The sequence below is a fragment of the Aythya ferina genome (genome assembly GCF_964211825.1).
Source record: "Aythya ferina genome assembly, chromosome: 9".
Taxonomy (NCBI): domain Eukaryota; kingdom Metazoa; phylum Chordata; class Aves; order Anseriformes; family Anatidae; genus Aythya; species Aythya ferina.
The window spans coordinates 22,880,150-22,908,129 of NC_140305.1; the positions used below are offsets into that span (position 1 = coordinate 22,880,150).

Consider the following 27,980-nt stretch of genomic DNA (forward strand, 5'->3'; position numbering starts at 1 on the left):
ATACTGATGGGAGAGAGCAGGTTTCTGGCTCGGCGCTTCAAAACCAGTCCCAAGGCAAAGAACATGGCACCAGTTTGCCACCACCCTTCCAATGTCAGCTGCACGGAGCATTCAGCCAACATTTTAAGCTCTCAACAGCTTTTGTGTTTTTAAAGTACGTTCTAGCTAGCCCCTGTTTTGTCTCTGATGGCTGGCTTTCAGAGGTTGTAAACATCCATCTCACAGTGGAGTTTTCAGTTCCTATTTTTGAAGCAGCAACTATTTTTCTGCAAAATACAGGTCAAGCCATCCCGTTGAATCTACAACGCATTCACAAACAGGTGCTCTCAAGCAGCTGTAATTTCTCTCCCTTTTCTCTTTGAACAAAAACCTGTAAAAGATTAATTATCTTAGTCCATAAATGCTTTAATAGCTTCCAGTGAGTTTATAAATTATAGGTGTAGATTTGTGAAAGGCTGGATTTGCACAAGCCTAGGCTAAGAAGTCCCCATGATTCAGATATCAACAGAAGAGTTTGGTTTCTGCCAGTGTTCCAGGCTTCCTGCAGGCTCATGGCCAATTGCTGCCTTCTTAGCATCCCAGTGGTTTCTTTTTGTTTCATTTTTAAGTGTTTTAAGCAAGCAAACACTGTTTCTTCCCTATATATCACCCTGCCTGAGTACAAGCTCTAGTCTACATGCTCCCTCCAAACTACCACCCAATACCAATACAGGCTTCTTAAATGTTAAATGTGGTTTACAAAGTATAAACAACTTCTGAGCCATATTCCATGTTCCAGCTTGTAACAAGGGTAGGTTGACAACACAATCCATGATTTTTTCAAAATGTCAAAAAGCATAAACTCCATGGCAATGCACATATTTGTAGTGTCTTTTCTTCTGGAAGCACCACCACCCAGAACTTCGAGATACACATGCCAAGAGGGGAAGAGAGCAGGCCCACTGCTAGAAAGCTGTATTCGCTTTGTGAGTTTGGATGAATCGCTCTGAACAGCGAGACATCCCCCCTAACAACACCCACTCAATAGCTTTTTTTCTGACTCTGGAATGCTCCCGTAACACAGAAAGCTCACTTCCAACTCCACATCCTGTTCTGTTTCGAACCCAAAGGTTCTTGCTGCTCTGTGACAGCTGTGAAGCTAATAAGCACACGCTCCACTTTGCTATCCACTTTGTCATCAGAAGCACTGAACAGACCTCCGTGGAACCCCACTAACTATGACTACAGCAGATACTGATGAGGTTTGTTATCCGATGTGTAGAGGTATTCACTCACTAGTAGTTCCCCCTCTGATAGCAAACATCTAATACTGTCAGCATGACCATCCCTTGCTACATTTGACCAGATAATTCCTTTTTTTTTTTCCCCCTATTGTATTCAAAGGACTTGTTACACTGCTCTAGGTAATCAGATTGAGAATATGAGAGAAAAGTGATCAAATCAACAAGCATATGAATTATTACCTTGTTATTTTTAAACAAAAATCTGTTTTCACATCTGTCTCACTGAAAAACTGCTGGTCCTCTTAACAACCAATACCCAAAAAGCAATTAAGGGCTTTCAGCACAAACCTGAGATCCACAGTGGTAGCTACACTCACAAATTTCTCACAAATTTGGGAGCAAATGTGCCTTCAATTAACTGCTATATCACCTTGGAGTGGCATCACCTTGGAGTGCAGTCAAAAAGCAGTAGATAGAGCTAATGAATACAAAAAGCAGGAGATAAAGCTAATGAATACTTTGTTTTAAATTACCTCATTTAATGGCAGTGAGACTACACTGCCATTATTTTCTTAGTCCTAACAAAAGATTTTATAGATATATTTTTAAGTCATTTCAACCTGAAGCTGAGGCTTGACATAACATGTTAAGGTAAGGACGTGTCCAAAATGCAAGAGGGTAGAGTCACCCTGAAGGTGACTTGTTCTTCAACTTAAGAAGCCAGGAAGTCTGAGCAGGGTTAGAACTAGGATAATAGTGCTGCTGCTAGTTTGTGAAATATCTAGGTTCACACACCAACTATATAAAGTTTTACAGTGAAAAGTAAAAGCCGCATCTACAATTAAAGAGAAGATCAAAAACAGTTGTATGAGCCAGAGAACAAATTCTGCAAGAATTTGTTTATCTGGAATTCACTAGGCTGAAGATGCCCTTTCAAACAACAAGAAACCAAAACTGGTGGTTGATAGTTTCAGCATAGTATTTATTGGTTTCTTTCCTAGAGATATTTATTCCATTACATAAGTGTCAGTGCATATTTTGTTTAGATGCTTGCTTTGAATGGATAAAGACAAAACACCCATGGATATACATCCAGTGAAAGAAAGTAGAATAGCAAACATACTAAGAAAATAAAAGGTTCAGTTTGGCAGATTCAGGCCTACCAAGCTGTATACCTTGTTAAAAATAGCTATATACTTTATTAGAGTACATTTGTAGGCTGCAACTCATTTTTTTTTTAAGCAGAAATACAGACTTTCATAAAATCCTCTTCAGCAAAACCATAAGCAGTGTTATTTTAACCAGTTTATTTACATCACTTGGATTGGCAAAAAGATATAAAAAACTGTTTACAGTCTGACAGATTCAGAAACATCACTAATTACATATAGACATAAGACAGGACACTGGCGGTTGAGAAGATACCAGAAGTTTAAAACTCCTGCTGATATAGACAGTTAAACCGTTAAAGAAATGCAGAAATATACATATTTAGATGGTTCCTGAGATAGCATTGAATCATATTGACTCTTGAGAGGAGATGTAGTTATGAAGGACAACACAGATACATGGGAAAGCCAGATAAAAGCCTTAGGAGTACACTTGAAATTTAGCACACCTAAACCAGGACCTTAAATTACAATGTCACACCAATAATCTCAATGCATTAAATAGTGAGCTGTTAACCAGCTGTTAATTGTATTTAGAAGTTGTTTCTTTTGTTTATTTTTAAGCAGCCCTTAGTAATGTAAGAGAATGCAATTACTTTTCTTGAGCTTCCATCTCAAAGATGTCATTTTTTTCTTAATCACTTTTTGTGGACAAAGCTAGTCATACTCTTTAAGCTTACTGTTCAGACTAAACCACGTAACATAGCACTGTGTTACAGTGAGGCTGCAGAAGACCATAGAGAAACTGAATTTTATTTCTTCACAAACAGCTATGTTTATAAAAATATCTGGAATAAGCAGCTGTACAACAGGTTAACTGTCATACTTTAAAGGTCAGATACTTCATAACGCATCTCCATTTAAGAAATCAACATCTTGAACATTAGAGCCTTCAGCCGACTGATGAAGTCTGGTGAGCATGAGAGTCATCCAAACTAGCAGTAAGTTCTGTGATCAACATCCTCGTTTCAAAAGCTGGTAAACTAGTTTATTGCTTGCAGGGGCCAGTTTCCATAAAAGAAAATGATTCCATTTTGTCAGTGAAAAAATAACCTTGTGCAAGGGATTACTGGGTCTTAAATGAAGACCAAGTTACTTATTCCACTGATTAGATGATCTGCATCAATACAACTGAAAACACCTTTGTGATTAACTTAGTGTTAACTAACATTTTGCTAATCATTGCTAAGTGCTAATGACTAAGGTACCATTAATGTCAGCAACAGGTCATTTGAACAGCCAGCTGTTTGTCAGTCACCATGATACAGCATTGCATTTTAAGCCTCCTTCATATCAAGTGGGTTGTCGATCGACTTAATGTATGACTTCTCTTTTCAAAGATTGAGGGAAGGCTGACCAAGGAAGGAGAAGGAATACCCTGTTGGTGAAGAAAAAACATTTAGTCATTTACTAATCAATGTCAATATTGCAGTAGTCATTTTTCAACCTTGATATATAGCATAAGGAACCTATCTGTAAAAAAGATGTTGAAGGCTGGTGGCTTTTGAAATTAATGGTTCAATATTTCTGGATTTTGAATAGCAAAGTTAAACCAAAGAAATAGAAGACAAAGATGATAACTAGAAGAAAGACTTTTATTGTTACCAGACCAGAGATTCAGAATGTGTTTTGTTTTGTTTTGTTTTGTTTTTTTTAAGAGTTAAACAATTGTGTACCTTGCATCACATTTTATGCAATAATACTCTTTCCAAATTTAAGAAGAGATGCATTATGAAAATATTAGAGAACAGGGCTCCCCTCATACCCTATAACTTTCTGTATTCTTCCTAGATTAGAGCCTCAAGTCAGATGCTGAACACATACCTTCTTGGCTATGGAGAACAATAGACTATATCACGATGACTTGTCAAAGCTTGCTTTAACTGCACCTGTTTATGCACAAGCTAGGCAGAAAGCTGACTTTTCTGGTGGTAGGAACACAGGCTGCTTCTGGGACTTAAAATTGTACTGACTCTCATGCATCAGTATACAGTACTGAAAGTTAACCTCTGTGTATCAGCTCAGATTTTATACTTCTACATTAGTCATTAAAATACTTTCAGAAGCAATCTTCCACTGCTCTTTATACCACAGACAAGCTTTTCAATGTGGTCATGGTAGTTAGGTAACTGGCTGTAGCTGCATGCTTCAAGAATCTTTCAAATAGCAACATTTTAAGCAGATTAAGCAGATAAGGACATGCCATTTCGCTATGAAATCTAACGTCTGTTTACAGCATGTCTATTTGCAGTCATAGGCAATATTTGAAAGTTAATCCTGTGTTCCTCCTTAAATAGCAGTCCCTATCCAACTTCAGTACTCAGTACATCTGTGAATGTAGTTAAGCTTTTTTCTACTGTGGATCACTGAAATTGTTAGAATAAAATCAACACCAGATATTAGAATAACTGTGCTCTTAAGAAGGTTACTTATTTGGCCTGCACAGCCAAATCACTTACTGCCAGTGACGACGTACTGGTCAGGCGGCTGCCTATATAATTCTCATTAGCCGAACTGGGACTTCTTCCTTCCGTTGCACTATGTGACATTAAAGCCCTTCGAAGAGCTCTCTTTGGTGTTTTTGAGAAGGAAAATGCTCTTGTAACCTGGGGAGTTTGAAAAACACTGTTATACAATGACAAAAAAAACAGGCTGTAATAACTACTACAATAAGCTACCATTCAAGTTTTGAATCTTTGTAGGACAGGCTCTGAGTCAAAAATGTATGGTATCTCTTCCTTAATATGACCATATCAAAAGCAAATAAATCAGAACCGCTTGTAGACTTCTTTTAAGGTCCCCTCTACACCTCCTCTTCTTAGTTCTTTCTGTTTGGAAATGATTAAAGTTTTGAGAAGAAAATTAAGGGAGGAGTCAAAATAAGGTCTAGTCTACTAGGATTCCCCACATCTTGCATTTTGCAAAGTCAGGCCTCCCTCCTGTAAATTGCTCTCAGCTCTGTCTTTAGCAGCTTCCAAGTTATGGTAGCCTCTATAGTTTTTCTAGAGAAACTGTATTATCTTGAACACAAAGACAGCTTAAAGGCTGCTGAGAAGAATTGGAGAACGGATTCCTCCTTGCTTCATCTTCTAATCACCCCCCTTCTCACATTCTGCAAGGCTCACTAGAACCAGGCCCAGACAACATGAGAGCAGACATGCAGCCTTCCTCCTGCCTCCTAGATGGGTCCTCTTAGCAAAACAGGGCATACTTCGGTTAGTCAAGAGCTGCTACACCATACACAAAAGGAAAACATATAGAGGCAGAGATCAGTCTTCAAGACTTCTTACATTCTCAGTGTATTCTACCAATAGCACATGCACACTCAATACCCACCCTGCTTGTAAAGTTACTCAAATTTGGATAAATACATGCAGCTTTAAGGTGTCATTCAATATACTAAAAGTTATAGCTGAAGTCTTTTTATATTTAACAAATTAAAAATACTAAAGTAAGTTGCATAATTCTATAACAGAAATACAAAAATTACATAAGATTTATGACCACAATGCTTAAAGTACTCCAAAACTAGGCAGTTCAAAACCCAAATTCCTACTTCCTGTCTTTAAGGAACTTATACTTCATTTTATTTCTTAAAAAACTTAAAGCTTTAATTCAGATTAAGTTTATCTTGTGACTGCCATAAGTACTACAAAGCACCTGAAAACAGGAATACTAGTGCAATTCCCTAAAATTCTACAAAGGTAGTGCTTTACAGTAAAACTCATCTTACCTTCTTTGATGTTTTCTTTATTGCTCTAGATGCTCTGCTTAAAGTACTGTCCATATCTTTAGTATTTACTTCAACTGAATCTGGATCAGCAGTATAAATAAGATTTTCCTACAGACAAAAAGTAGTCTTAACAACAGTTGACACATCAGCACTTAAAATAGCATTTTTAGTTCATGAGGTCAGATTAAGGGGTTTTTAATTGCCATATTTCTCTGTACACATATTGCCTCATTCTTCTTAACATACAGTTAAACAGTTACTTGCACTGATGGTGTTCCATGAGATTGACTACTAGTGCAGTCAGCTTACAGAACCACCTCATCTGTTAGTTTCATGTTTGGTTTGATTTGGTTTCAAGTTCAGGGCTGACCAAAGCGAAGGCAGTGGTTTGGAAGCATGCCTGGCAAGTCTCACTAACTACATAACCTTCTGGTTCACTGGCACATAAGACTCTAAGTGAAATCTTGACAGCTCCAGCTGTAAAACATTAAGACTAAGCCTTTCAGCTTAAGCCCCAATAGATGTTTCAGAATGGCCTTTGCTTTTTTCCTTCCACATCTCACTCAAATTTTAGCATTTGCAAATCAATCTGATTGCAAAGTCAGAGTGCAAAGCAATCTCTGAGTAGCTACTTACAGGAAAAGTGGAGGGGGGGTTGTATAACATGGGAGTGCAAGGTTGCTGGGGTTTTTTGCCTTTGTTTCTTTATTTGGGGAAGAGACAGTTCACCCAAAAACGTTTCAAGAACTCCTAAGGACACCAAATAGCAAGTTGTATGGCTAGTCCTAGTGCCTAACAAAGAAGTAGGTAAAGCTTTTACTGCCACCATGTGGCAAGGCTATGTTATCTCATTCTCACACACAGTTCTTAAAAACCAGGGAAGAACAGAAGCATGCTAAACTTAACATTCAATTTTACATTCAAATTAGCAAGAAAGAGGTATTAGATGCTACAAAGCAATAATTACAGAAGTTACAGTAAACGGAATTGAGCATAGTAGGTTGCAATTTGTCAGCATGATTCTGAATGTCCTGTGCAAGGATTAAATGCTTGTTACACAGATTAAATTTCTATCAAAAGACATCTTTCCATCCCTTTGCGTTATGTTTATCAGAATCAAGATGGTGAAAACACATGACTGATACAGATTAAAGTAAATTAGAACTTCTGAATTGGTACTTTTTCCACTCAGTACTTGGAAGAAAAAAATCAAAGTCAAGTTTCATATTCCTGTGTCCCTACATGAAGTTCAAAGTAAAGCTAAGATACAGTGAAAGCAAGCTGAAGACAATGTGATTTAGAGCTTCTCCTACTGAAGATCTGCAGTGCAGAGTTTAAATTATAGATCATTAATCTATGATAGAGGAAGGGTGAGAGTCTTGATTTCAAGTACTTATTAGCTTCTGCAGAGACTAACTTCCAGGCTGCTTCCTCTTCCACATTTTAACTACTCACTTGCAGATATGCTAGCACAAATGTTTTCTGCTCTATTTCACCTAGAACATTAACAAGTTCTCTAGCTTCCTATACTTCAAGCCAAACAGAGCAAAATATTTCCAGTCAACAACATGGCTCCAGAGAACTTACTGCATCTGCTTTACAAATTGTGTTAGCCACCTGCCGACACAACATCTTCAACCAATCTTCTTTAGGAGGTTCTTCAGTTGTCATCTGGAAACTGAGTAGCTTGTTGTTGAGTTCTGTAGGTGGACGCACAACCAGGGCAAAAGCTTTGTGGCAATCTACAAATTTAAGAAAAAACAAGAAAAAAGTTTCATTTCATATGCCTCGCCGTCCCTGAGGATTATGGGGGTAACCTTCTAAATAGTTAACCCTCCATCTACCTGGAGCTAGATTTAGAGGAAACATTTCTTAGTGCATGGACTTACTTGCACAATAGCTGTTGTATCACTTGCATAAGCACTATGAGTTCTGTCTGCATCCTTCATCAAGGAGGTTGCAGTTTATTCAAATAGTTTGTACGCTGTAGTCTGCAGACTACTCAACCTTTACTGGATACAGCAGTAAATATCAATCTCATTCTTTAACTTGAGAAATGTTGGACAGATCATTCTTTTAGTTGACATAGGGTAAACGTTTTCTTTGTTCTATTTTGTAAGGCAGGAAATAGCAACAAAAGATGTCAGCACTAAATATGACATTCAAGGTTCAGGTTACAGAAGTTTTATTGACAAACACCATTCACTTGATAGCAGAAAATTAATCTTTTGCTGAAACTTTATAGAAGATGCAGCTAAGGCATGATGAACAGTTAAGAAAAAAATATCACCACCAATTCAGAAAAGCAGCACTGGAAAAGCAGTCCTGTAAGTTAGAGTAGCTGACCTCTCCCCAAGATTTGTCTACTAAAGTTCTTTGGAAATACTAAACAATATGCTTAAAAATGACTTCCGCCACTCACGGCGCTAATTATGTTTAATAAAGTGCTATACCATAAATTCATAACTGATATACCATAAATTAAGATGACTTTTTAAAGAGAAGTATTTTTAAAGGGAAACCCAAAATTACTTTTTAAAAATGTAGGTAAGCTATACATTTGCTACCTACCTGCTTTGCCATTTCTATTTTTTATTGGGCTCCTACATTAGAGAACATTTAAAGAACATGAACAGATACAACATTCTGCTTTAAAGAACATAAGCAGAACAAGTGTGACGTGCATACTGTCACCCGAAGGGAGATACCAAATCTTTCTAGATAGAGAAACTAGTCTGACTAGACTTCTTTGGAAGAAGTCACTAGCAAGGTTGGAAGAGTTTTGTAGCATCAGTTCAACCGGTCTAGCAATGCATTACTTCAATGAAACCCTTAAGGCCTCGGTACAGAAAAGCAGACACTGAAATTGAGGTCATTTAAATCTTTCTCCTAAATTGCTAAGCATAGCTCCTCCTGAGAATCATTATCATCAGTTACAAAGATTTAGCTTCACAGCAACAGTTCTCATAGCTGGTCAGCCTAACACTTTAGACTAAAGTTTGGGGCTTTTGTTTGATATGTTGTTGTTTGTTTTTTTGTTGTTGTTTGTGGTGTTTTGTTTATTTTTGTAATTTCAGAGCTGTCAAGTATACTCTAATTCATACTGCCATTTGGCTGGCTTATGTTAATGCCATCTAATAGTCCTGTCCAACTCAGCAGCCTGCCTACAGCCTCATACAAGATTCCAGTACAAGGAATTCTGAAGCTCACAGAGCTTTGAACAGCTCATACTAAAATCTCATACCTAACACACCATACAATAAGTACGTCCTAGCATTCTATCCCATGATGGCAAACCTTCATCCTTCACACTTGGAACAAGATTTTTCATTAGCTATCATGGCATTTTAAAACATACAGACCTTCTGTCTCCCTGATGTCTAGGACTTTTTTGATCTGGGAAAGAGGCATCAGAACAACATGCTTGAGAGATGCAGGAGGCCTCGTGTGGCCATGAGGACTCTTGAAACCACCAATAACTTTGTGACGTTTCCTTGCAATCTGCAGTTAAAGAGAAGACAAGTTAAAGTTAGAAAGCCTACTACCATTGTTTTGTTTGCCTTCTATACTCTTCCCTTCTAGAATATAGGGATGCACAGAAAGCCTTGTTACAGAAAAATATTCTGAAGAGCATTTTGGAGAGCTGCATTACTCTATGACAAAAATCTTTAGTGAATCTTGAGTTAAGAGTTCCTTATCAAGGGTTCGAGTGGCACAGCAATACTTTTTACTTAGCAGCAGTACCCTAACCTCTGAAAAAAATGAGGGACAGGAATTTTGCATTACAAACCTCAGTTCCACCTGGCAGAACAAGCAAGGACACCTGAAAACCTACCTACCATAAGGCAGTCTAGACTTAAACAGAAAAGACATCTATACTAATTATTTAATCTGTGTTATGTTCTGTCTCAGAACTATTACTTGCTGTTGCTCATGCATACAGGCATAGAGAAGGTTTTACATGGGATGTTCATCAGTTTTATTTTACATTATAACATATGTATCTTAGGTGTTTAAGTAGGGTATTGTCAGTAGCTTCTGTTTTACAGAAGTCAAGAGGCTTTAGTGGAACTGTTTTTGTTTTCCTTTCCTTCCTTAAATCAGCTTCACCACTCTTTCTAAACTTTACTCCCAGGAAGAGCTCATCACTAGTTACAAGCATCACTAGGAGACAAAAGCTTGTACTTAAGTCACTGCTTTTGGATTATTTTAGAGCTGGTCTTCTATGAAGACTAAGAAGAGCACCCACCTGATGTTCTTTGCTGCCACAGACAGTAACAGGGAGTTCCAAAGACTGTCACTTACAACCTCAGTTTCTCCACAAAAGTCTCCAAAACAGTTTACTATTTCTTCTGGACCTTCCTAACACACTGTTACTCTAGACACTTGATATGTAGATATTTTCTTTGGTAGCCAAAGCACATACATCCCTGTCTCAGAGGTCCACTATTTACTCACATTAAGTACAATTAAATTTCAACAACAGCCTGCTGAGCCAGGGACTCCAGTGCTTTTTCATCTGTTAGTACCATTCAAAGTGTTATGCAGATAAGCAATTTAATATGTTGAGAATTCTATGTTCTGCTTTAAACAGAAGAAAAGATATAGTTCACTGCTCAGAAGAGAACAGACATTGGCATACAATGCAGAAACGCTACTTTAATCATCTGAGATTCCTGCATATACTAACAAAAAAAAGTTTAGTGACTGACAAGACAATCATCAGTCACTTATGATGCCAATTTTTATAGTGTTAGAGATATTGGTCTTATTTCCATGAAACAGCATTAATTCCCTTGCCAAGGCAAAAATGCCTTCCACTGCTCCTCAGTATCAGCTTTTTGATCTGGCTGCAAGACTGTCCAAAACTGACCAGTTACTTGTGTTGCTTACACAATAGCTACTAGAAAGATAAAATCGTGATGTGTTGAGCATCCCTAATTCTGCTTCAAAGTTTGTTTTTTCTTGTTTAAATTTACATCTTGCATCAAGCATTTTATAACTCAATTCATGAGAAGTACTCACACAGTAATCTTACCTCTAAGCAATCATTGAACAGGAAGAGTGTGACCTGTTCTCCCCGGTCACAGAGGTCATCACCAAGAGCAACAGTTTCCAAACGCTGAACTAAGCTTCGGTGAGATGACAGGAGATTGGCCTATGTGGTAGAAGCAAAAAGCTCATTAAGCATTTAATTCGAGGGCTGGATTACTACTTGCTTACAACTTAACACTGGAAATCTATTTAAAACAGCACCATAGCATTTTAACAACGCATACTTTTGCGGATGGAGCAATACAAGCAAGCAGTCATTTTTACAGGTCTGCAGCTTCAGAGAAGTTACTTACTGGACATCCGTCAACTTCATAGACAACATCAAAGAACTGCCTTTGTGCCTCCGTTTTTCTCTTGTCTTCATTAATATGTCTGAGGGAAGCACATATTTATCTTCAGTATCAAGCAACTATAAGTGATTGCACTGCATTTAAGTCTCACAAAAATAATGAAGCTGAACATTCAGAGTTTGCACAGCATTAGAAAAAAAACAAGAAGCAAGTACATTCGCTCATTAAGCACCATATGCTAAGTATAAGAAACTTCAGAACTAGAATATTCTTGTCATGTCATCACTAGCAGGCATACCATTACATAGTACAACATTTCCCTCCTCACCCAAGAGATTTTGAGCTAGACCCCAATCCAATGCAGTTTTCTCATAGCACATTTTACAGTTCTCACCCCCTAGGTCAAGCATGCACTTCACCAGGAAGCAAATGCAAGAGGAGTAAGATTACAAACTGTTGTTAAAATAAGAAACTTTTGCTCAACTAATACAGGAGGCTTCATTGCTGGAAACATATGCTACATTTCAAAAGAGCTGAGCCTTATAATCTGAACAGCTTCAGCTTTAAGCTAATTAACTTGTGAAATGGTGCCAAGAATAGCTAATATGAGACCACAAGACGAACTAATCTTCCACCAATAACATGTCCTTTCAGTAGAGACACGCATATATGTAAGATTGAAAGATAAATGCATCTCTTCCACTCTGTAGGGGACAGAAATAAGAATTGGAACAGAACAGAGAAGTCAGATCATTCAGATTCATGCAGGGGCAGGGAGTCAGCAGCCCCTTGGATAGGAACACTGTTACAACACCACAGATTCCTTCAAGGGCTCTGGTACAGAAAGACAGCAGAATGGAGACCAATCTGGAAAACCACACATTTCTGAAACCTTTGATATTTTATTTCCCCTCCACCCATTCTTCAGGTGGGGAATCCTTTGGCAATCATGGCACTCACCACCCTCTGAAGAATACATAGGATTAGGTATGCTTACCTGGAGACTAAGTATACAGTAGCAACATATACTGTTACAGCATTTTTGAAGGAAGAAATAGAACTAAACATCTAACAGTGTCATAGAACAAGTAGCACTTACGTCATCACTTCCTTTAGTGATTCAATAGCTCTTTCTAGAATGATTTTATCTGGATTCTCTTCTGCTGTGTGCTTCTTCAGATCTACAATTAAAAATATTACAATTTTTAGACCCTTAGAGACCTAATGATCTTGAGAATCTGTCTTCCTAACTCTTGGTTTCCCAGTTTGCTTGTAAGGTAAAACAATTTTGTATCTATTTCATCCTCAAGAACTACCACTACAGCCCACTAAAAGTCACCTTAGAGCCTTCAAGTGTATTCACACACCGATGTTCAGCTTACACACACTGGTGTTTAAAGTGACAAAGCAGTTTCTGGTTGCAGCTTCTAAATACTAGTTTAACTGGATGTTATGCTTATGTTACTACTGTTATTAGCCAATTTAAGAGGGCTGCTTTGCTGACTGCCATTAAGGCATGACCAGCTCTCTGAAATGGGTGTGTTTCATGTGAGAAGCCGCTCCTAATCATGCCAAAAGCAGCCACTGTCTTGGTTTTACACCTTCATCAACAAATTAATAAGGAAAACCAACAACACTAGTTACCGTTTAGTAGTAGAGCAACACTAGGCAACCTTTGAACAGGACGGATAAGGAGTTCAGCCAGGCTTTGGCGGCCACATTCTGGTTTAGCCTGGTTTATCTGGTGGAAAAGGGGAAAAAGGAAGTAGGAAGTGATTCTCATTTTTCTAATTAAACAGGAGAAAAAGTTGTCTTCCCTAAAACTAGCATTGCAGTAGAAGCTTTCCAGAATCATTTATTGCAGATTCTCAATCATTAAGAGACATGTTAAGACATTCAGACAATCTACCTTGTGTTTACCACTTGATCTACATGCTCAGAATGATTAAACTTCCCATATCATCAACCTCTAAGTCCTTGTTTTGGATGCTAAGACTAAGATGTGGTGAGACAGGATATCTGGTTGTGTTCTTATGCCTTTTCTCCATCTTTTAAATATCAGTATGTAGATAGAACTCCTGGCACCTCCGAAAACAAGAACTGGAATCTGTTAGTTTGATTATTCCTCCTTTGAGAGATGCTTTTTGGATACAAAAGAGGAGGAATTATAGTTAACTACTAGGGCAGAGTAGCTTTAAGTATTTATCTGGAATTTCCAGAGTGTAAAGACTCCTCTTCAGACAACTCTTTCTTTGAAGACAGTCTCTCCCTTAGATCTCCACAGTTATGCTCTCATTCGCTAGTCACAAGAACATTGAGATATCTTACCTCTCCGGAACTTTAACAGCTGCCAAAAGGGAGTTAAAAACTATTGCAGAAATACAAGTCTTAAGCACAGGGAGGGGGACCAATAAAGAATGAGAAGGCATGTATTTGCGAGACTACGATCAGAATGCACTCTTTCAGCAATGGATGCATATAACCAAACTAGCTTGGAAGCTGTAACAAAAGAGGAACTTGTATCTCTTTTGTAAGAGTCTTATGAGGAGCTTAAGGGATTGAAGTTCAAATCCTTCCTATTTCTGTCTCACCAAGAGATGTTCAACATTCCTCCAAGCTTCCACAATCTCACATTCTTTCATCGAGTGCATTAAATAATATGCTTGGTGATAGCCTCCAAGTTCCACCCAAAGACTTATTTCTGTAGACACTCACCTTCAGGAAGGCATGAAACCTTGGCTTCTGTTTTTCGCATCTAGTAATAGTCTCCTTGCTCATTTCAAAGAAATTCACAAATGGAGGGTATGTTTTCACCAAGTCTTTTGACTGAAAAATAAAAAGTTATAGCTCTGCTTTACATCTTATGTAGCATTGTACATATGTCTGTATGCCCTGAGCCATAGGAAGCTGCTCAAAGGCAAATTTTAATAAAGAACATAAAGTGTTTCAAACTCAACTTGTTATATGAACATGAATAAACACTTTTGAATCTTGAACATCTGGCATGCAATGCTGCTGATGAAATAGACCAATCTCAGAAACAAGCACATATGTGACAGTCTTAGAACCTGCTGAACAGCTCTCAACATAGAAGGCAGATTCTCATCCAGCAAGATGCTTTTGGTGCAAGTTTTGGACATTTCAGACTAGTGTTTTCTCCAGTGCATGCAATCGCCTTTTAAAAAATATTAAACCACAAGAAGCAATACCTCAGACAGAAAATGTTTGAATGCCAAATACTATTTGCCTCAGCATGATCAAGTCAGAAGCACGGGATATGTAGCAGACTTATGTTAAAATGCACTGCAGTCCCAGACCTAGTCTTCCTGTTCTGCACATTATGTACTTGTGAAAACATGGAGTCCTTATTCACACATTTCAACTCTAAGAGAACACAGGAAGTTCCTGCAAAAAAGTTCCTGTTTTTCTAGTTCCTCACTATTGAAAGGAGGCAGAAGATCACTGAGAGTACAGTAAGTCCCTTTTAACATTTGATTAGAAAGTATGTCTATAGTGTTGTGAATTAAAAGTTTTCAGGCCACACTTACTGCAGTTCTACTCCCTGATGCATACACTCAGATTTATTGGTTGAGTTAGATGATGCATAAGTAATCCATGTCAAGACCAACTCAACCAAGAAGTCTAGATAGAAAATACAATGATACAAGTTAGCATTCTTCCTCACTTTAATGCTTTGCTTGTGTGCTTGCTAGCTCCTACAAATGAATTATTTATAAGGTAAAATAACAACTCAGTTCTAATGCACAAAAAAGAAAGACTTACATATTTAAGAAAGATATCACCAATACTTTTGTTTTCAGTCCAATTTATCATAAGATCTTCCAGGTCTTCCTACATTACATGCAAAGATTGGGAGAAAAAAAAATAAGTGTGAGCTGCATAAAGCTGTAGATGGGACCAGTGTTCTGTCAGTTAGCAAAGAAACTGAGACGGTAATAACAGGCAATCCTAAGAGCTGTACAACTCCACGTTAACACTCTTAAGTCTATTAAGAAATGATAGCAAAATACCTCTGGCTTACCAAATACAGTTTTGAATCCATGCACTCAATCTACCAGCGTCAGCACTAGCCAACTCTGCAACAGATCTGCATCCACCACCCTACTGAGCATACCCCAAACGATTAAAGTGTACACAGTGGACAGTTAAACCAACTGTCACTAAGTGACAAATTAATACAGGACTCTAAGTCCATAACAGAAGATAGGATTCAAACAGAACATGCATAGGTGTTGCATAGGTGCACTCAGTGCACCAGGGGTCAAGAAAAGTGAGAGCAAGTTGTTAAGCCTCTATCGACTTGATAAGGATCAAGCTTATTTACTGTCAGCTAATTATGTGGATAGAAGGGCACAGCTGAAGTTGAGGATTCCCTTTAAGTTGAAAGGTTTCACCATTAGCATTCTTCGCATGTTTCTTCCACTTCTCTCATCTTTATTACACAAACAATGAAAGAAAATAGAGTCACACTAAACATAAGTGACTGTGCCACAGGTGAATCCTATCTGCCACCTGGACATGCATACTACTTTCCTCTCCTAATCACAGGAGGTCTACATCAGCATCTGTCAGTGATTAACTAGATGGGATCCCAACAACTAAAAGATATGCTGAACATTCATCTATTTTTAAAGCCTGTGAAACACAAACAGACCAACTATTATTTGGAGGAAATTTTATGACTATATTTGATGAAGACTTGCATTGTAGTCTGCTGTGAGACTCAGACCAAAATACAGCAAACAAAGCATCAATAAAAGTTTGATAACTTTAGCTATTCTTCCAAGAGTCCTTGCTTACCACATCAATAGAAATATGCATGTTGTAAGCACTTGTGAGAGCTAAACTATTATTTGGCACCTCTGGCCCTTTTGACCAATTTTGTATCAGTTACAGAAGACCCCTTACTTGAAGGGAGATTAACATGGGAAAAGAACAAGCCAGCTCACAAATGGCAGTATTAGTTACATGTACAACACTTACACTTCAGGTACTTATGAATAAGTGTAAATCCAGAACATACTTTAAATTTTAACTTAACTCCATAGGTTAAACAGTAAATTTAATTCACCAGGAAGAATCTGTATCCATCCAGCAGACATCATGTTACACATGCAGGAAGTATTTAAAGCCTGCATCATAGTTTCCCCTGTGGGGCAAAGTCACAGCTTACCTTGATTTTAGTGTGTACATCAAGAATATCTGGAATGCTGCCAAATATAGTCTTAATCTCTTCCTGTGCAAGTATTGGTCCTCCAAGTTGTCCTTCCTTTTCCAATGGAACTTGAAATAACTGATGAATTGGACAAGAAAAAGAAGTCTTCACCCTCCACAAGTTGTGATAGTGATGAAAGCAATGGTGTCTTGTTTCTAGATCATATTTTTCTACAGTCACAATCTTGAGACATTTTGTTGCTACTTGGCAAGAGTGTGTTACGGAAGAGTGGTTTTAAGATATTAACACTCAGTTCAGTAACATTTCATCTACTTTTCTACTCACACACACCTTGGCTTGTTCTTTAGGTAGATAATAAGCCGCAAAGTGAAAAACTTCCAGGAAAAGCTTTACTTCTAAGAAGTTGTTTAATACACTGCTCTTCTTGGAATAATAAGTTTGTGGCGTTTTTTTTTTTCCTCCATCTCTCTATGCACAAATATCTTAAAAATCTAAGTCACGAAGATCCTATTTTCTCAAAGCTTTGGGTTTTCATACCAACTGCAAACCAACTGCAGATCCCAGATTAGAAGTTATAATTTCCAGCCTTTATGATTAACAATTTTATATGCCAGTAAAATGACATGAGAATGTATACATCATCTTTCACCAACCTTTCATGCCCCAAGTATTTAAAAAGCTGAAGATCACAGGTTGAAAACATTATCTAAATACTAGGTGTCATACTACAATTGAACTGTACTTGCTTTAATGCCAGCTTACCTGAATAATTGTTGTAAGAATATCAACGTAGTTACTTTCTGTCTGATATAATTCCTTTGCAACTTGCCATCTTGCAGACTGCTTCAGTGGAAGAGGAGTTGAGTTTTTTGAAGGCCTTGCGCAGGATTTTGGTGTTTCTAATTTTGGAGAAATTTCCAAAAGAAAATAGTTGTATTACAATTCAAAGCTCCTGAAAAATTCACCCTCCAAGATAAAAACCTTTGGAATTCAAGAGAAGGCTTTTAAAAAAAAAAAAAAAAAAGCTTTTCATTAATTATCAGGGCTCCTTCTATGAAATGACTATTACCACCTTATTATAGAACAACAGTAACACATCATTTCTCAAAATTGCTTCTAAGCTATTAGGCCGCTAGTAAACCATTAAAGGGAAGGTCAGCAGCTTAACTCTTATGTTTAGTAGAAAAAGGGGTTAGGTGCTGAACATTATTTATATGTATATGAGGCACATTATTTTTCTAAGTTCTCTTTGCCATGTAAGCAAATCTTTCAGCTGCCTCATCTTACATTAGCTATGTAACCCAAAAAACATTTGAGATAAGTCTTGACATACGAAATTTACAATATTTCATTATAGGTAGATGGCTGGTGCTGGAGTAACAAGGAAGAAAAGAGGGTTATTGTTCTTAAAGCTAAAGCTGAGGGGGACCTAGAACAGACCAATAATTTAAGTAGCACTTCCTGAAACTGTTTGATGTTACATAGAAGAAGCTTTCATACCAGGTGTTACAAGAGTTACAGCACAATCTAAGAAAGCTAATTTTAGGATCAGCTGAAGCTTTCCTGTATTCCTTCCGAATTATCACTTACAGGCTCTGCCTCTGAGATTACTTTGACTTAAAAGTCACAGAATGGTTTGGGTTGGAAAGGACCTTAAAGTTCATCTAACTCCAATCCCCACCATTGGCTGGGACACATCCCACCAGACCAGGTTGCCCAAAGCCCCATCCACCCTGACCTTGAACACTTCCAGGGCAGGACAACCACAACTTCTCTGGGCAACCTGTTCCAGTATCTCACCATCCTCACATTGAAGAATTTCTCCTCAACACCTAATCTAAATCTGCTCTTAGTTTAAGACCATTACCCCTTGTATACAAGTATTATACATTACATATATATATAGTACTCATACAGTCTAAGAATTGTATGCAAGCTTTTGCTTTAAAAGAGCAGCATAACTCTAAATACCTCCCTCTGTATATGCTGCTGAATATGCTTACTGAGATGACAAGAGGCAACACAGCCTCTGTCTGAACTCTTCAATTCTGCATCCTACACACTTCAAAGGAAACCTGGAATTACTCAGGAAACCTGTAGCAAAACCTGTAAGGCTTCCCCATCACTGTCATTATCCCTCATATACAGAGAGCTCTTAAACATTGCAGTGTGACTGAGTGAAGATTTTCACTCTACCTCCATTGGTAGTGCTTGACTCAGGAGTGTTAGAGATATCCAACAAGGACCCAATAGAAAGGGAATGCTCAGCTGATGGGCGTTTGCGAGGAGGGAACGGTGACATGTCTGTTTCCCTAGTCAGTTGTGCAAGAGTCTCTTTCAAACGACGCCTTTTGCGGTTGCTGTTTGGAGTATTCAGAGAAAGCTGTGACACAGACTTTTTGAGGCCAGGACTCTCCGACTGTAATAAGAAAGTTCAGTTAAGCATTTTTACCTGCTGTTTCCAGATCAGCTCAGTGCAAAGGTAAGTCAGAGATGAACACACAAAATGTTTCTCAGAGAAACCAGACAAAGCCCTATTTTTATTTCCAAAAATAGGAAACCATACTATTTTTTTGTTTGGACTAAAAATACTTTTAACCTTCAGGAAACAAGAAAAGGCTTTTCCAAATTAATATTTTGGACATTAGATTTATAATGGATCATCTTGAATTTAAACGGTACTTTAAAAAAAATTTGATCTCTGGCCCCACACATACTATTATACATGCTAATTCTACCCTGAAATACAAGCTGTTTCTTACGTGAAGGATTTCAACATACCTTTTCAAATAAATACATGGACTCGCCAGCTCTGGCATCCATTTGAATACTTCCCCAGAACCACTGAAGGAAAAAGAAAAATTAAAATTACATAACAAAAAGTACTCAAAATAATATATATAGCATTAACACAATTTGCATACTAAATGCAAACGTGGGGCTTAATTTGAAAAAAAAAAAAAAAAAAAGCAACTCACATATGGGGTAGTATAAACAAAACATTATTCCAAGGACTTTTAAGCACTAACCTCTTGCTTTACAACATAAAGCTTTTTTAAAGGTTCAAATGGAAGATCTTTTATTGTACTTTCTTCAACCACTAAGTGCGTACACCTTTCATCACCAACTGGTAAATAATGTCCTCCTAGGTAAAAAAAAAAAAATAGAAAGAGGTAAACCAGCAAGACAGAAGAATATTGTTAAAAATTAGTTCACTAGATAGTTTTATAACACTTAGCTTTTATGACAGAAAAGACAAGCAGAAAGGAACTTATATAACACCCCATATATAACCAGTGGACAGCTTTTAAGAAATAAGATACAGCATACAGTAGCAAAGTACACATTGGAAGAGTCAAGAAAACCTACAGTTCAGACGACATTAAAGCATGTCTAGCAATAAATACAATATTCTTCTGAAAAATTTGTCTTGTTTCATTGAAGAACAAGGCAGGAATACTCTCTACATCCACAAGCTAGAACCTGCACATATCACAATTTTTTAAATAGCTATAGGTAAAAAGGCCAGGGAGTGAGAAAACAGGCAAAAATAGCCAGCTTCCATCTGTTTTGAGGATGACTTGCTGTTACAAGCTTGCTCCATTCCCATTTCTCTAGCATGCATACTCTAGCAATAGAGGGCTGGAGACAGTTACCTGTTACATCATGACTGTCTATGCATTTCTTAACATCATACTACACAGAAAAATCAAACACCTCCAATCAAGAGTTTTACCAGCAATGCCTCGTATCAAAGTTGCAAGCTTTCTATGACACCTTCAGGCATCCTGTAATTTCTTTTTAAACTGCCTAATTTCAATCAGCCTAGGAAGTTTCAAAAAGCGTTCAACAGCTATGACATCCAACATTCAACACTTGACATCCAAAAAATGAATTCCCAGCTTTCCAAATTGAAGATTCTTCAATAATGCTTTAGGATTCATGGTCCAGCATTTCAGTTTCAGTGAAATATTAGTACCAATATAATATTTATCAGCTATAATCCCCATTCTATTCACGGGTCAGCATTAATAAACAATAACCTTGCATTTCTGTCATTTCTTCCATGTTAGCTTTCTCTTCATCAGAGAATCCAAAGAAACTTAACATGCAATCCTGGAAAGGAGGAACCTTGAACCGATTCCTAAAGTCATCATCAACTGCACAGAAATCACTGGAGAGAAGAGATTTTAAAAAAAAGGTCAGTGGTACGTCACTATTTAAACATAAGTTCAAAACACTACAAATGAACAGGCTGTAAGTTCAGGATTGGAGGAAAGTAAGCACTTACATTTCATTCCTTTTCTCCCAAGCCTTATAAATCCACTCAGCTTTCATGATAGGAGTACCAAGGCTTACAGCAATCTACAAAATAAGAAGAGCATCAATTGTAACAAGCAAGTTTTCCACTTAAGTCTTTTGATGTCAAGAAAAAAATTAACATAGTTTTTATTTTTCAAGATACACATTGCCTAAAACCAAGCATTCCTTCAAGAATCATTTCTTACTGCAGAACCTAAGAGTTAAAATGTATCAACTCTTCAGTGTCTAGGAGGTAGGACCAACAGCTATTTTGACATTTACTCAGAATTGCACTAATTTGTTACATAAAAACAAATTCCAGTGGAATATGCAATCTTTTTCTGCTTCCTATAAATTGTACAAAGATTAAAGTCCCAGCCTGCTTTTACAAAGAGGAAGTGACTATTCTAAAGGTAGCTTCCACGATTACTTGAGAGATACTAAGTTTTTCAACTTTTTCCCTGGTGAGCTGGCAAAAAAAGGGGATTTTGAGATTCAGGGAATTAAAATTATTTATATGTCTAAGAGACAAAAGTCAAAGCTCAACACCAGATGGAGATGAACTTGCAATGACAAGTCATTGCTGGTGGTACAGGAAAAAAGCCTGTAACTTACAAGCTGAAAAATAATTCAAGGACTCAATTTAGAAGATATAAATTCTCAAAGTTTCCATGAAGTACAAATTGAAGCTTACATACTCTGAATTTGTCCCCATGAGTTGAGTTAGCCACCAGATGCGTAACTTTTGAGCTGAAGTCTCTTCGAATAATTCCACCCATATGATGAACTAAGGTCACTAGCTTAACCTGCAAGATAAAGACAAAAGTTTAAAGTATATATTTTGAAATAGTGTGGAGCAAGAGAGGTACAAGAATAGTTCAAGTACAGTTTACAAAACAAGTGATAAGAGGTTGCATTAAACAGCTGATACAACAGAAGAATTATTAGCTTGCCCTCCCCCCCTTTTTTTAAATAAACATTTTATGCACCTTGAGAAAGGCTGCCCAAGATACTGGTACTCTCATGACTAACGTCATACACAGTGCCTTCACCATTTCACACGGAATAAATTTGAGGTGCATTATCCTCACTGATTTGGCAATTCAGCCTGAAGGGACAGTTGCCAGAACTTATATAGGAGACTGCAAGCTGTTTGAATCCTGACAATCAAATATAACCCTAACACTGGGTAAAGGCTTCATATATTTTTATTTCGTCCTAACAAAGACGTAGTGCCATCTTATTGATTGTCCCAGACATCCAATAGGAAAATTGGGTGCAATTGCATCACCAAAACAGAAAAGTGCTAGGGTGTAAGACCACTTAATACTCGCGTATGTCAAAACTAAAGTCCTGATAACATGATAGAAGCAAGTGCCCCAAATAAAACTGCAAAGCTTTACTTCATCACACAACATCCTGTATAAAAAAATAAAAGAACATCACTGGGCAAACGTGATCTTATTGAAAAGCCTAAATGTACAAATATTAAAGCACTATTGAATTGTAGTTTAATGCCACTCAAAAAGTGGGCAAAGGAACAGTTTTCTTTTCTTTGAGCAACAGTTTTGTTTCTCTTGGGCAAAGAAACAGTTTTGTTACCATCCTCAAACATCACTGCCTTAGTACATGCAAGAAAACAAAAGAACAAACAGAGCAAGTCATTTCTGTTATACCAGGTCTACACTTGGTTAAGTCTTACGAGTGACAGAAGAGAAGAATATTTTGAAAAATATGCTTAGCATCGCTTTACTCATCCAAGGAGGGGAAGTGAAAAAAAGGAGAGTCTTACTAATTCATCTTTCTTTCTGAATCCCGTAAAGCAGAGTACCAAGTTCAACATACTTGCACAGTACAGCGGACGACATGAGAAAGGTAAAGGCTGGAAAACAAAAAGGTAGTTGGCTTATTAGTCAAAATAATGTTAAGATACTTCTATTAAATATTGAATACAGTATTATTCCCAGTATTAAAATATATTAAACAGTCCAAGCCTGTGTTTTCAATTATGCCTCAGCTTCAGACCCACCCGTGTTCTGATAAAGTAACTAAGTCCCAAAGGCAATGCTCTGTGAGTATTCTTCCCAACCCACTCCCCTCTACATGAGGCCTTTTGGATATATAAAGTGTCTTTTAGTGCATCATTTGTACGCTGCCTTTCCTAATGGCACAAACGCCCCCAACTACTGCAGTAGCTGTGATCTTACCTGTGGCTCTCTCATCACACGCAGTTACTGTTCTAACAGTACTAAAACTTGCTTTTCCTCAAACTTATCTCGCTGACAGTATTTGTGATTGACAAAGCAAAGGAGATTTTGTTTTGAACACACCAGGCAGAACTCACTGCATGAGAGAACTACTCAGCTGCACATACCTCTCCTTTCCGTGCACAATGCAGTACCAGTGGCGGGCCAACGACACGACAATCTGCCTTGCAGAGACTGTTAAAGATGGAATCTTGAAAGTCTGTTACAACAAAGACTGTCTCAAATTCTGGGGAATCAGAATCTCCAAGCTCTTCTATTGTATCCGTCTTTATGTAGGGCACTTTAATTTCCTGGGGAGGGGGAAGAGGAGCATTATTCGAACTCCAACTTTTTTTTTTTGGACCATTAGAAGAACGATCAACATACATATTCCCCGAAGGATTTGTGAAAGCTGGATGAGATATTATTCTCTAGCATAAGAATAGCTATGAACTGCACCTAAAAATTTCTTGAAGTAATTCCTACTTCTGAAGAATAAGAATTCAAATTATTAGAAGTAGTTTACACTGACAACATATCATCTGTAATTATTTGCTGATTCTAAAAAAAACTAAGCACATAAGAGAAATGAAATCTCTCCTTTCAGACTGTCAGAACACCTTAAGGTACTCCTAGATGCTATTAAAAAGTAACACCCAGCTTGCAACAGCAAGCCTCATGCTGCATATCATCTAAAGAACAGAAGTCAATTTAGTTCAACAACTGATATTTCTAAAGGCTTAAAAATTTGGTCTGTCCCAATTTCAGTCACTAGTTCCAAATTGTATTTTCTAGGTGTTTCACATGAAAAAGGGAACCCATTCTTGCACATAAGTTTAAATGCAGCTTTCAATAGAAAGAGGTCAGCTAACCAATTAAAGTCAGTTCATAGCAAACCTTATGCGTTGACTGAATAAGCATGCAGTTGATATCTCCACTAGTATTTCTATTCCCTTGTTAGAGAACACAGCTAATTAAGAGCTGCAGATATTACTTCCTTATATGAGAAATTGAAAGAAGCTCAAGAAAATTGAGAAAATGAAAAGATTTAAGTGACACCCTCAGCAGAATTAGCATATCTTGTGACCACTACCCCAGTTAATATCAAAAGTATCCGCATGTTTCAGTCCCAGTGAAGTGCAACATGCTGCATGCAATCACAGGTGCTTAATTGCATGACATACCATATGAATAATACTTTTTATTAGTTTTTCTTCTGATTTACCAGGGCTAGTTTCCTTTATCTTTATAACTGGCACTTCCATTATCTTAATGGTCTGTGGAAGAGGAGAACTTCAGTACAGAACCAAATCGGTTATCAGAAGTCCAACACCATAGCACCTCATTCCAGCTACTCTGTCCCCTTAGACACACATACCTCCAAGGCTTTCAGAAGCTCCTCATGTTTCCCTGCTTCTTGAACCAAAACCACTCTTGTTTCTATTTGAGGCATTTCTTCTGTTTATAGAGAAACAAAGACAATAACCATATTTCAATAGAAAATTCCATGTTAGTTCTAAATTGAGCAATGTCTAGAACAGGCAGACTGTATCCTTCTCAAGATACCTCATTTACCGAGGTCAACCCTGAAAATAAGCGTTGCTTCAAGAAGCCTGCCCTTACATTAAGGCATATCTCACTGGACATGCAGCCTAAGTTTTCTAGTATATGGTAAAACAAGATGCTGCAATTCACGGACACTTACCTGACAGTCAAAACAAAATTATTAAATTAATACTTGCAACAGAATTGGATACCAAGACTTGCTGAAAAATATTCAGTTGGTATCTCTGATAGCTTCTGTGCCCTAATAATGGCTCAGTTGCACAAGGGAATGTCAGAAATTAAATTAGATATCCTGTTCTTCTCCAAGCATAAGTTTTCAAAATACAAGAAGGGTCAAGTTCTGCGTCCAACAGTCATTGGCTCCAAAAAACTGCTACAGGATTTTGGCTACTGCCATTTTTTTTATTTTTTATTTTTTGCTATTGCAGACAAACAAATATTTGTCGTTGCCTTTCTTTAATCTTAAGATTAGTTAAGAAATCAAATACATTTCAAGCTCAAGACTATTCATCTTTTTAAGGGTTACCTGTAATCCTACACAACAGAGCAACTGTAGTTTCCAAACACTTATCAGAACATCACTTAAAGTGATCTACTCCACAGAAGAGGCATCAAATGGGACTGACAGCTTTCTATATATTAGTCAGAAGACACATTAGATTTCACAGCTGTAACCTAAAATTTTGATATCAAGATGAGTTTCAAATGCAGACAGTTCCTTTGCTGGTGGAAAGATACCAAACCAACACCCATTTGGCTACGCTAGTTTTCCAAACCTTCTTAAAATAGACTTTTCACATCACCTTCAACATCCAAAACAGATCCAGGAAATTCATTCTCTTTGGAGGTTTCTATAATTCTTGAATCAAGAACAGAAGAATCAGCCAAGAGGCTCCTCCCGGTTTCAGACATCAGCGTACTGTTGTCAGCCATGATTATATCCCGTTTCTTTCTACAACAGCTAGAAGACAGATGCACTAGTTTAAGTTACAGTTGCAAAGGCTCATTAATAAGAGTCCTATGACTAAGGCTGTCAGAAATAACTTCAGACTCATTAAATCCCACTCACGCTGATGGAACAGTTCTGAAAGAGTATGTAGAGTCGCACAACTGCTGGAAGGACGGACAACTAGTCTATTACAGAAGTGTTTTTGAGCAGACTGCTTACCACAAGCACCATTCCTTTGCACAGAAAGCTGCAGAGAGGATACTTGAACTCTTAACAGCTGGGAAGCACTAAGTTTAGAGTTCATTTAAAAAAAAAAAAGTCATCACAAAATACTGACAAACTAAAAGCACTCGTGTGCTTCTAAAATGATCTATCATGAGCTAGAGTTATCACCAATATTAGCATTATTAACATAAAACATTAGTAGAAGAATATGGGTACACAAAGCATCTTATATTTGAGCTTTTGGGTGAACAGGCTAGAAGGCTGCATTTTCAGATTAAAATTATGTTGGTTACATGGAAATGAGCACCCAGGGCATGGAACTGGCAGTACTTACAAATGAAAATCAAGTTTCTCAAAATGAATCAAAGTCTCTACCAAGCTAAAAAGCATAGAGATATTTATCCATACAATCTTGTCTATTGCTTCACATCAACTATAATACAGATATATCCCCCAGTAAATTAAGAGGTTTTCTCCTTCTCACAGATAGAATATATCTGTGCCCTCCCTGCTTATCAAGGAAGTTTGTTGCGTACTGGAAGGGCAGAATCCTTCATCCTTTCATATTTGGCACAGGTAGCTAAACTACCTGAACCTTGTACCAGCAAATATGTTCTAAGCCACCTGCCCAAGACGCAGCACATTTTCTTCTGCACACAAAGCTTGCATTACCTGTGATTCATCAGTCACGTTAAATATTTACATGATATCAAAAACTACCTAGAATAACCACTATATATGAACTACTGTAGTCTATGAAGCCCCTGTATCACTTTAACAGAAGCTCTTCTCATGACCACAGATGCCCATTTAAAACAGCAGCTACCAGAACAACACATTAAAGCAGTGTCTGAAATGTTGTGAGGCAGTACAACTCAAGGAGAACAGCACATACTGTTTTGCAAGTTGTGCAGCGTCCATCCAGTTACAGAGAAAAATAAAGCCAGAAGACAAAAAATTAAGTATGTTTTGGCATGACAGGAAAAAAGGAAAAAAAATATATATTTTTTTTTCAGTTATTTGCAAAGTTAGATCCAAAAAAAAAAAAAAGCGAAAAAGCATCTAGTAAGATACAAAATTACTTTGAAATACTACAGATTAAAAAATAGAAAAAAAAAAAAAAAGGAAAAAATCGCTGATGTGATGCCTGTCATATTGCTGGTACCATCCCCAATAACATGTCTATGAGCATGCGCTTTCAGAGAACCCCAGTTTATTAAGAAAAAGCCTGTAGCTTGGGCTAGGCATCAAACTTCTTCATGGCCTTCCCAGTTTATTTATGGAATTTCGCTTCAGATTTATTTTTAAAGCCTGCCACAGCACTCGCAGGTTAACCAATGCCATCATTACCCTCCCCAGCGGTTAACCATAACCCCAGCCCTAGGATTATTGACGCTGACCCCCTGACAGCGCCCACGGGCAGAGCCTCCCCTCACACGGCAGGGGCAGGGGCCCGCCCCCCACCGCCGCCAGCTTCCCGCGGGCCCAGCGGGGCCCCCCGGGACCCCTCAGCAGCTCTGAGGCACCCCCAGCCCCCAGACCGCCTCCCCCAGACCCGGGGGCGGCTCCGCAGCGCTCCCCAGCCCCCGAGTCCCCCCCCAGGCCGTGCCTGAGGCCCCCCGCCCGCCCCTCACCGCCAGGCCAGGCCAGCAGCGGCCGCCGCCGCGGATTCAAAAAGCGAGCCGCCGCACTAAGCGCGCCGCCCATTGGCTGCCCGTCCCCGCGGCCGCCTGTAAGCCGCCTCCTCATTCGGCTTCGCTGCCAGATGTCCCGCCCTCCCCCTATCTTGGTGGAAAGAGGGGGTTCGGCGCGCGCCCTCTCGGATTGGCTGTTCCGCCTGCCGCTCTCCGCCAGGCGGCCTCCTATTGGTGGTGGGAGAGGAACGGGCCTCGCGGCTGTACCCGAGAGCAGGTTGCTGAGTGGGTGGGGTCAGCGTGCGCTGATTGGCTGCTGCCGCCGTTCGAACGCTTCCAACGGCCGGGGCCGCCCTGAGGCGAGCAGAGGAGGGCGGGAGGCGCCTCAGGG

General features: G+C 38.3%; 1 protein-coding gene across 3 annotated transcripts; it reads right to left on the reverse strand.

Annotated features, from left to right (window-relative positions):
* Positions 1 to 2,184: 2,184 nt before the first annotated feature.
* Positions 2,185 to 27,692, reverse strand: ECT2 (epithelial cell transforming 2). Of its 3 annotated transcripts, none has more exons than XM_084529585.1 (25): positions 27,590 to 27,692; positions 25,585 to 25,742; positions 24,594 to 24,673; positions 24,400 to 24,492; positions 23,344 to 23,526; positions 22,762 to 22,851; positions 21,668 to 21,775; positions 20,959 to 21,032; positions 20,711 to 20,841; positions 19,697 to 19,812; positions 19,449 to 19,511; positions 18,864 to 19,086; positions 17,430 to 17,566; positions 16,665 to 16,784; positions 15,254 to 15,322; positions 14,186 to 14,296; positions 13,115 to 13,211; positions 12,570 to 12,651; positions 11,474 to 11,552; positions 11,164 to 11,283; positions 9,488 to 9,626; positions 7,713 to 7,867; positions 6,126 to 6,233; positions 4,852 to 4,998; positions 2,185 to 3,770 (listed from the first exon to the last, which is right to left on the reverse strand). In XM_084529585.1, the coding sequence occupies exons 2-25, from the start codon at positions 25,712 to 25,714 to the stop codon at positions 3,681 to 3,683; spliced, it is 2,745 nt and encodes a 914-aa protein (XP_084385711.1). In that variant the 5' UTR covers positions 25,715 to 25,742; positions 27,590 to 27,692; the 3' UTR covers positions 2,185 to 3,680. The 3 variants fall into 3 exon arrangements, with proteins under 3 accessions (XP_084385711.1, XP_084385712.1, XP_084385710.1); XM_084529586.1 differs by lacking the exon at positions 27,590 to 27,692 and adding an exon at positions 27,580 to 27,586; XM_084529584.1 differs by lacking the exons at positions 24,400 to 24,492; positions 27,590 to 27,692.
* Between the last annotated feature and the right edge of the window lie 288 nt (positions 27,693 to 27,980).

What these genes read in the sequence shown, in the direction of transcription:
- ECT2 (XM_084529585.1), bottom strand. Translation starts at nt 25,714, where the DNA reads ATGGCTGACAACAGTACGCTGATGTCTGAAACCGGGAGGAGCCTCTTG. An exon ending in TTCTTACAACAATTATTCAG is followed by an intron (nt 16,785 to 17,429) that starts GTAAGCTGGCAT and finishes CCAATTCATCAG; the next exon opens with TTATTTCAAGTTCCATTGGA. An exon ending in ATGAAGTTGACGGATGTCCA is followed by an intron (nt 11,284 to 11,473) that starts GTAAGTAACTTC and finishes TCTACCACATAG; the next exon opens with GCCAATCTCCTGTCATCTCA.